We start from the raw sequence: 10133 nt of genomic DNA on the forward strand, positions 1-10133 counted from the left end.
TTCTTTTGCCTATGCAAATCTGAATATTCCATAATTGTGGCATGGGTGGAGCTGTGATCATAACAAATGGAAAGAGAAACACCAGTTCCAGAAATGGTCCTGGGAAGGAGACACTGCAATTAGGGCCTGTGGTACTGGAATGCAGGCTGTTCATTCTTCAGCCCAAATTGTCACTAATATTGTCAGTATGAACTCCTGCACTCCTTTACAAACCTACTCAAATCATAAAATCATATTACAGGGCTATAAAATCTTATTACAGGGGAAGATCTAACTCTCTTCTCAGTATTCTTACCAGAAGCAATTGTTCTACTGAGATAAATGGTGTCTGCCTAATAATACAAAATTTGTGTAGGTGAACACAGAGCAGTCAGGCTGTGCAGAAGCTCACACTGGCTTTGCAACATCCTCTCCATCTCTTCCCACATGTGCAGTCGTGATGTTTCTCTAAATAGGATCATAAAATATTTGTAATAATGTTTTATGTTAAAAGAATCATGTAGTTATTGTAATTATTGTAAAATCTAACTGCTAACTCTTATGATATTCATTACATTGTTTCTTTATGATGCATTTAATTAATGAATGTATTAATTTAGCCCCTGTACAATATTTGTACAAAATGAACAGATTTGTGGATTTAAAAAATTGACCTAGTGCTCATGAAGAACTCCAAGCAATCTGTTCATAAAGGAACCTTAAAGGAACCACAGTCCATTCTTGGAGAAGGTTGTGAAGATTTCCACAGGAAATATTTCTTCCATTTACCCTTGTCTGTTTTTGAAGCTTCTTTATTACTGCACAGCTGGACCAATCCAGCAGACCACTGAAATATGTAGAAGTTTTATCTAAGGAAAAATGAAGTCTTAGCCTCAGACACCAGGGACAAGACTAACAACCAAAGTCTCATTAATATTCAAATTCAAAGTCATTGAGTGGTGCTTGGTTCCTCTCATTAAGGATCTTTCAGATAATGTGCAGACAAGAAATTGATCCTTTGCATTGAATTGATTAATTTGTAGTGTTTTCTACTGCACATGACTAAAATTAGAATTGTCTCCTTTTATTTTTAATGAAACAAAGGACTTCACAATGACTTTATATCTCAGACACTACTGGAAGGATGAGAGACTCTCATTCCGTAGCAACAAAAACAAAAGTATGACTTTCGATGGACGGCTGATAAAAAAGATCTGGGTACCTGATGTCTTTTTTGTGCACTCCAAAAGATCTTTCATCCATGATACAACCGTGGAAAACATCATGCTCCGAGTGTACCCTGATGGCAACGTCCTCTTCAGTCTGAGGTGAGGAAATACCCTTCCCTAAGAAAATCCATGACTGCAATTGTCATGTATTGGCTGTAATTGAAATGGCTGGAAATACTTGCAGGTAAGAGTCTCATACTGGGCTGCCATTAATCCTCTGGCAGCACATAATGGGAAACTGGTGTGCCAGTGGGAAAATAAATCGAGGCTTGAAAATGTATTTTTTCTATCATTCAGATATTGTTTCCTGTCAAGGGAGTTATCAAGTGTTAGTTCCTTGCCTTGCTCTAGTAGTATTGCTACTGAATACAGTAAAGCCCAAAATTATTAACAAAGAAAAAAACCGTGGTCTTAGTTGTTTTATTTTTTTTCATGAGTCTTTTGAAACTGTCTCAGCTATTTTCACCCTGGCTTACCAGTTAACATGCCAGTAATACAAACTGGGGCTCTAGATAGACACAGAGAGCAAATTTTTGGTGCTGATACCACCAGTGTTGTGGGACTAAAAGGAACTGGAGCGTGAAACAGCAATTCCAGAACTGGAATAGCAAGGTCGTTAATGTGTCTCCCTTTCCTGTATATGTTATTGCTTTGCTTGATGAAGGAGATTTGGATGATGTGGCAGAAGTAGTTTTAATGGAGCAATTTTTCCCCTAGGGTAAGGAACCTGAGGCCTGTGCATTGCAGAAATTCAGTTTGGTACTAATTAACTCTGAGCACAGAAGTGATATTTCATCCAGTCTGGACAGTCTGAAGATTTATGGAAGCATTTGAGATTGTGGCTGTGTAATAATTGTTGCAACAATTAATGAATTTATCTCCTCTGTCATGAGGATGTGCAGAAATTCTCACAACAACAACTGTGCACCACTTTAAAGTAGTGTATGTTCAAGAGTCACACTGACAGTAAGAAACAATGAGGTGAAGTGTGCTTTTTATTGTTGTATTAATTTCCATAATTCTTGAGAAGGAGGGATCAGAGGAACTAAACCCCTCCACTAAGATTTATATCAGTGATTCTCCAAGAGAGAAGCAGGAAATATTCCTTAGATGTGCCTTAAAACACCTTGTTTTTGTATTTCCAGTTTTACATGTAGTAAGTAAATTATATTCTAAATATTTACATGTATTTGGAATATAATCTGCATATTTCACAGTTTTTCTTCAGTGCCTGACATCCAGGATTTAAATGAAGCAAAGTGAAACCAAAATCCATATCTGTTGCTAAAATAGTCTTTCTTTTCTTTTTGTTCTCCTGGTCCTTTAGTCAATAGCTGAAGCCTGGAAACAACATCCATAGCTGGAAGTCCTATGCATATCCCACTCTTAGGATCTCATTTCAAGCCACTAAAGTCTTATATTTGTAAAAGTTCAGCTACAGTGGGGTTACTGAGCACAGGTTTTCAAAGGGCACTTGTATAACCCTCACTAAAATTCCTGTAGGATTCCATTTGGGCAAAACTGAAAAATTGAACTAATGAACATCAAATGGCATGCAAGCTGTGACAGGAAAGGAAAATTTGGCAATATTTACCATATTCAAATTGCTGGCCCTAGAAAGTTCTATTTTTTTTTTGTTATTTATTAAATACAAAGGGATATTTGTCCTCTAAACATTTGTGAAATAGCAGGTGGAATGTCAAACAGGCTTTGCCTAGATTTTCTTAAGCTTTTTGCAATATAAAGCATTTCATTTAAGAGGAGAGTAAGCTTCCAGAAATTGAAATCTCTTTTTACAATTAAATATTATAATCATTCCAGCTGGGAAAACTACACTTGGAATACTATTTTCTCTAATCTGTAATATTATCTACTTCAGTCTATGAGAAATCAAGAAATGTGAACTCCCTTTCTTAATCTTTGTAAGTGTAAACTTTCAAACTAAAATGTGTGAAAGACTAATGAAGGATCAGGCCAAATATAGAGTTTAAAAATCAAAGGTAATGTATTTAATAATAAAGACTATTTATGTTTTGGGGTTTTTTTTTTAATATGATCTCTCACCGATTTAACTTTATTTCACCACCTTGAAGCTATTTTAGAAGCTTCTAAAAGGGCAGAAAGCCTCAATCAATAGGGTTCTAAACAGCAGATTGGTACTAAGATGTGTACACAGCTGAGAAAGTGTGAAATTTTTTATTTTATTTCTGCTTTTCTCTTCTTTTCTGCAGAATAACTGTTTCTGCTATGTGCTTCATGGATTTCAGTAGGTTTCCTCTGGACACACAGAACTGTTCTTTAGAACTGGAAAGCTGTAAGTTTAATTCCTAATTGTTCTTCACATGTGCATTCTTACCAGCACTTCATGATGTGCATAATACCTCTTCCACTTACTTTGATGTGTGACCTGAACCCTTCAGCATGTACATATTGAACTATAGGCAATTTGGGATCTTTCCAGACCTCAGTGAGCTTTGGGAAGATGGAAAAACTATGATGCACCCTGCTTTATTCCCACTGGGTATTTATTCCAAGGCCTAAATCTAAAAATCTGTCAAAAAGCACAAGGGTTTTTAATCTGAGAGAAAAAAAAAGTGTAGATTAAAAGTAAAATAAAATGTCAATATTTAACTTGTTGGAAAAATGAAAATGTGTGCTTGTGTTACTGTGAAACATCTCCTTTTTCACCCCTGCCTCAGTTGTAAGCTGCTGGCAGGGCACAAGGCTGGGCTGCACTTGAACAAGATGGAACATGGTCTTTGCCAACTTCTTCCATACCAGCTGACAAATTGGTGTGAAAAAATGTCTCTTTGGGCCTCTCCTAGATTGGCTGAGTGGTCCTCTCTCCCTAAGAAAGGAAAGAGGAAGAGATATTAACTTTAGTAACTTTACAACTTCAGTTTCTGCTCTCTCACAGATGCATACAATGAAGATGATCTGATGTTGTACTGGAAACATGGCAACAAATCCTTGAGCACAGATGAGCACATCTCCCTCTCCCAGTTCTTCATTGAGGAATTCAGTGCTTCCAGTGGACTTGCATTTTACAGCAGTACTGGTACAGTAAGCCCCTCTCCTCCAAAGAGAGAAGCACAGGGCAAAATAATGTAGAATGTCTTTCAAATTCTTTGCTAATAAATGACAGTGGCTGCTGAGAGATCAGTTAAAATAAGGTCTTGTCTGGGGCCTTGATTCTCTTTGCATTAGCAATATAAAACTTTATTTTAGGGGAAAAAAGGCCATAATAATACTTGTGACTTCGTATCTGTCATTAGGAACCTGGAAAAAATGCACAACCACCAAAAATGTGCTGTTATGACCTTTTGCAAAATCATGGTGCTTCTCTGAAAGCCATTGGAGTATTGATATTACGGGAATCTTTATGTCCTGGCTATACAGAAAAGCTTGAAAATGGAAATCCTAAAAGGTCAGATACTAGAAAGCAAACAAGAGGAATTCCAGTGTGCTAGAATATCTTCAGTTTTGAAGCTGTGTAACGTCACTAAAAGTCTGCTAACTGGAGGATTTTCAAATGAGGCTATTTCTTACCTGTTCAGGTCTAATTCATGATTTGCTTAATTTTCCTTGTTTATACATAAAGCTGCAGGAAAAAAATCCCTTTATGTCAGTGCAACATAGTTTAAATTCAGGTTGATCTTCCCCAGACAGGTTTTTATTTCTCCCTGTAGATCTTGCTCTATACATTCTGGCAAACTGCACAAGGCTTTAGGAGTTCATTGCAGTCTTGATTTCATGGAGGGTGGACTTTATTTTCCTTGTATTCTACATAAAATGATAAATTTTGAAACACTTCTCTATGTAAGTAGTCTAACCATGGGTTTTTAACCAAAGAAAACAGCACTATTGCAATTGTACTTTACAGTCTGAGTAAATTAATTTCAGTTTGGTTATTGTCCTTTATATCAAAACAGATGAATAAGAGAGAAATTACTCCATTTATTATGGTGAAGTGCACGACTCTTTGGAAAAAAGCATTTAAGGAAAGCAGCAGACAGATTTATTTGGTGTATTTTATTTACAGGTTATTTTCTTTTTGCTTTCAAAAGACGGCCATTCAGATTTGTGGTGGCTACTACTGAATGCAGGAATCCCAGTTTAAATTATGATGCAGACTAGAGCAGTGAGGAATTCACAGCTTGATAAGATTCTTCACCCTTATCTCCTGCTCCTGTATAAACTAAGAACAGAGCTCCATCTTTTACCCTGCTATAACTGTGCCTTCCTGAGAGCTACATTAAATTTGTCCTTGTTGCCAGAAGGAGACTGGGATATTTTCCACCAGACTGGTTCCAGGGACTCATCTGGCTTCTTTCTGCCTTGCTATTCTCATCAAAAAACACTCGAGGCAAGAAAATAGAGCCTTGTGCACAGCAGGGCACCCTCACAGTGCCCCTGCACCCAGGGCTTTGCAGCACTCTCACAGCATCTTTGACTTTGCAGAGTGTAACTTTACACTTAACATGCAGAGGTTCTGAGGTGAGCTTATTCAGCAGCATAAGGGTGAAAGCAAAGACTTTTTTTCTAAGTCCCAGGGACCACTGGGAAGTACCTAAATAATGCTTGTAGCATATCTGGTAATCAGAATGTTGTCCTTTGTGGGCTTATGCTTGGCTTTGAGGTTTTGTTTTGTTCAGGAGGTTCCACTTTTTCTTGTTTTCTTGTTTCTTGTTGGAAGCAAATTTACCCTCCAAGTAAATGATAGTGGAGAACAAACAGCATCACTCTAATGAGAGTCATCATTCCCACAAAGCATTTCAGGTTCTGCATGTCCTTTCCTGTGAAGCTCAGTGAACACCTGTGATATTTAGGTTTTGGAGTTCCCAGACCTCCAGAGGAGCAACAATTTTAATCTATTTTAGAGACAATAATCTTTTAAAGCAAAAAAAATCTTCTTCACCACTGAAAACACAATAGAACATTTAATATTATTTGAGGTTCATTTTGATATGTCCTTCTCTATAGAGTCACTCATTGTGATGGCAGTACTGCTCCAGCACAGGCTCATGAATGCCTCTGTCTGTCCTGGACAGGCAGATGCTGTGCAGCCATCCACTTCTGCCTTTTTACCTCCCTGAAACCTGTTTTCCCTGCTGTGGCAGAGGGTACAGCACGAATGCAGTGCTGCAGAGGCAGAGCATGCCCCAAAATTCACTAGATGGCACCCTGTCCTCTAAAGTGAGTACTGGGCCGGCAAGCAGGTGGCTCCCACAAAAAAAAAAACCAAAAAACCAACCAACCAAACAAACAAAAACCCAAAAAAACGAAAAAAAAAAAAAAAACAACCCCAAGTTGGAAGGAAGGGCTGCTTCTTATCAGGTAATTTAGGGAATGCAGAGTGTTGGCATCACTGGACAATTTTATCCTGTCTGTATTCTCCTGGCAGTTTCACTACAAGTCTGTTTGATTTTTTTTCAATTTTCCAACCTCAGTTATAACAGAGTATTTTAGATATGCTCCCATAAACAAGGGAGGATGGACAGTTTGTAAAGCACTGTGTAAAACTAAGATGCTGGCAAGATTTCTGAGGCATTTAGGCATTTACTGCTCCTGCTATGGATATACCACTCGTGTCAGAAGGAGGGGCCAGCAAACAGAGCTCACAAGTAACACAGCTCTCTTCTCTTCTCCCCCACCTGTTCCTCTCCCTTTTTTCCCCCAATAGGTTGGTACAACAGACTTTTTATCAACTTTGCACTCCGCAGACATATTTTCTTTTTTGTGCTGCAATCCTATTTCCCAGCCATGCTGATGGTGATGCTGTCTTGGGTTTCCTTTTGGATTGACAGAAGAGCTGTTCCTGCCAGGGTGTCATTAGGTAAATCTTTGCTGTATATTCTTTGGGAAGGATAGAATCAAGAGGGAAGGGTTTGCAGTTAACGTTAGCTTATTTACACAGGACATGAGCAAAAATAATTGCCTGAACAACACTGTTATTGCCTCTGTTGTCATTACCTACATTTGGAAAGGGGATGTTTGTTCAGACTGGCTTTGCTATTTTTGGAAACAGCTCGCACACCACAAAAGCAAAAAAGGATGATTCTGCAGATTTCCTGATAGAATTTTACTTAATTGCAAAGCCTTGGTTATCCTTTCCTCTTCCCAGCAAAGTCACAGGCAGTCAGATCCCTCTCCAAATCCATGGATCATTAGGTGTAGCCCAATCTATGGAAAAGCTCTGCAGCTCCTCTTTTTCTCAAGAAACATTCATTATCTTCCTACCAACTTGGAAACAGTTGTCTGTGTGCCAAGGCCTTTCACTGTGGGACACCTTAGAAATGTTTTCTTTGGTGTCTTAGCTGTGCAAGGCACACAGTCATCTGTGAAAGCCAAAAAGTAAATTCTGAGCACCTCAGCTCAGGAGAAGAGGACCTATTACAGTGTTTTTTATAGAAGTTTTTTTTTTTTTTTCTTCTCACTGGTGAATCAGTGGATGGCACTCCAAGACTGTCTTTGTTGTGAATATAATGCTGATGGCCTTGAGTGACCATAAAGCACCTGAGTCCTGCAACTGTCAGCCTAAAATAAAGAAGCTCCTGTTATTTTATTTTACTGATGCTGATCCCAGAAGCTAACTGTATGTTGCCATATTTCTTAGATAAGAGAAAAAGCCCTGATTTTTCTCTGTAACTATATCAATCTAGAAAAAATAGGATGGTAGCCACTCAGGTCCCTTTCTATTGGCACAGTCTAAAGCTATTAATACATGAGATATAAATCTCTTTGTTAATCTGTAAACAAATTATGGTACCTCCTACCTACTTTTATTAATCTATGCATTCCTTTTATTTAGAAGAAATTTAACTTCATCTTTAAAAAGAACTTTTTAATTCTCAGTAGGCAATTTTTAATGTTGTCAAGATGGTTTTGCCGATCATGTTCTTTATATATGGATTTCTGCAGAAGGTTATGCATCAGGAGTTCCATGAATAAAGCACATTTCATTAGCATAATCATACATAATTTATAGGAAAACCTTAACAACAAAGTTTATTAGCCTAGCTCCTTGGCCTAGAGTATATGTACATTAAGTAAATTGATTTCCTCTTATATGGTGCATTTCAAGCTCCATCCTTCAAACTAAAGAAGCTGCAGAGAGGTAAAGGGAAAATTGTTGTATATTCCAGTGAACTTGAACTGGTGTAGAACTGGAGAAGGGCTGCAGCTGACAGTGCTGTCTCACAGATGTCAAGATGTTTTCACTTCCAGAGTTACATTGATTTCTTTAAAAGCAGAGCCTGAGTTGGGTGTTGGTATTTTTTTTTTTTTTCCTGAGCTGGAGCAAACCAAAATGAGATTAATAGCTGATGTAAGAGCAGAGATTGAAAAGATGAGGGTGAAATTTTGGTCACACTGAGGCAAACGATAATTTTTTCTTAGTTTCAGTGGCTGTAGCATTTTTATGCTAGATTGTTTTTAGAGAGCTGTGGAGTTATGACAGGGACATAGAGGCTGATATTTGTTCTCAAGAAGTACAATTTGAGAAAAGGCTGGGAGAGAAAATGGTGATTCTTCAGTGATTTTCCTGGACAAGAAAATACACAGTGGCAGCCCTGGCTCTGGGAAGTGAAGAATGACCACAGATTTCACCTGTGTGTGGTAGTGCCCAAAGCTGTCACAGAAATGTGTTCCTTATGCTGCTCAATGACCATTCTGAGCAGAGAAATGATTTAGTGCTCTCAGTATTGTGTGTGATGGGTCCTTCATGGTTCACTCCACTTCTCAGAGCCTGTGTGAGGGAGTTAAAGGGGGTGTCAATCACATGCCCTTCACAAAGCTCTGCTGTCCAAGCAGTGGTGATGAGCTAAACAGAACCAGCTGGCCAGAACTGTGGTAATCTCTTTTTTTCTCTCTGGCAGGTATAACTACAGTGCTGACAATGTCCACCATCATGACAGGAGTAAGTGCCTCAATGCCTCAAGTGTCTTACATAAAGGCTGTGGATGTGTATTTATGGATCAGCTTCCTTTTTGTCTTCCTGTCAGTCATCGAGTATGCAGCAGTGAACTATCTCACCACAATTGAAGAGAGAAAACAACTCAAAAAAAGGGGCAAGGTACAACCCTCTGTGTCTTGTTGCTTTATGAAAGCATCATGCAAGCCACAGAGTAGTCCTGATATACCACTGTGATAACAGAATAGTAACAATCTCTGTCTCCACTCTGTATCTCACTTTTTTTTTTTCACCTGGGTGAAGAGAGACAAAGTGTCCTCCTCTCTGAGTTCCTGAAAGATCTGCGCTTTCTCTCCTTTTTCTTGTGGCAGAGGTTAGGGATATTTTTCCCCCTTTTTTCCCCTCAGAGGAATATAACCTTCCTTCTATTTTCCAATACCTGTCAATCAAGGTATTTCTCTTGTCTCTGAAATAGACCTCAGCATGCCCTCATATGATATTCCTCCCTGCTTCCTGTTTCTTTTTTTGTCCCAAGACCAGATGAATGACAAGGTCGTTTTTAGACAAGTGTACCTGAAGCAGAAATAGTCACAAGTTAAACATCTGCTTTCTGTGAAACTCTCACTTAAAACCTTTGCTTGAAGAATGTCCCCTCTTTAAACTCATTTGCTGGAATATCATAAGGGAAAGAGCACAGAAGGAATGCATATGTTGCTCACATGATTGGATAATCCCATCAAAAACTTACTCCCAGGAATGTTTGAAGTAATTTCCCACAACTCCATCAACACAGACCTACAGGAGAGAGTTAGATTCTTCTATTTCAGCAGCTGATGCACGAATTGCCAGCCAGCAGCTGGCAATAATCAGGCAGACAAGTGTGTTTGATGACATTTGATGACATTTCCTTGCTCATGTCCCACTCAAGGGGCAGGCCCCACAGAGAGCGATACTGTTCTCCACATGCTCTCCACAGAGAGAACAACGCTGAGGGGAAAGCTTTCTTTATCTTT

At 38.7% G+C, this 10133-nt stretch overlaps 1 protein-coding gene across 1 annotated transcript in view; it reads left to right on the forward strand.

Moving 5' to 3' along the window:
* The window catches only part of GABRR3 (gamma-aminobutyric acid type A receptor subunit rho3), a 61773-nt gene that overhangs the window by 45117 nt on the left and 6523 nt on the right, over positions 1 to 10133 (forward strand). Inside the window, exons 5-9 of the mRNA XM_085590449.1 lie at positions 1084 to 1307; positions 3440 to 3522; positions 4126 to 4266; positions 6892 to 7044; positions 9086 to 9282. Of these exons, the coding sequence (XP_085446575.1) occupies positions 1084 to 1307; positions 3440 to 3522; positions 4126 to 4266; positions 6892 to 7044; positions 9086 to 9282 (798 nt within the window). The remainder of the gene's footprint in view (positions 1 to 1083; positions 1308 to 3439; positions 3523 to 4125; positions 4267 to 6891; positions 7045 to 9085; positions 9283 to 10133) is intronic.

The sequence above is a fragment of the Lonchura striata genome, chromosome 1, assembly GCF_050655825.1.
Source record: "Lonchura striata isolate lonStrDom1 chromosome 1, ASM5065582v1, whole genome shotgun sequence".
Taxonomy (NCBI): Eukaryota; Metazoa; Chordata; class Aves; order Passeriformes; family Estrildidae; genus Lonchura; species Lonchura striata.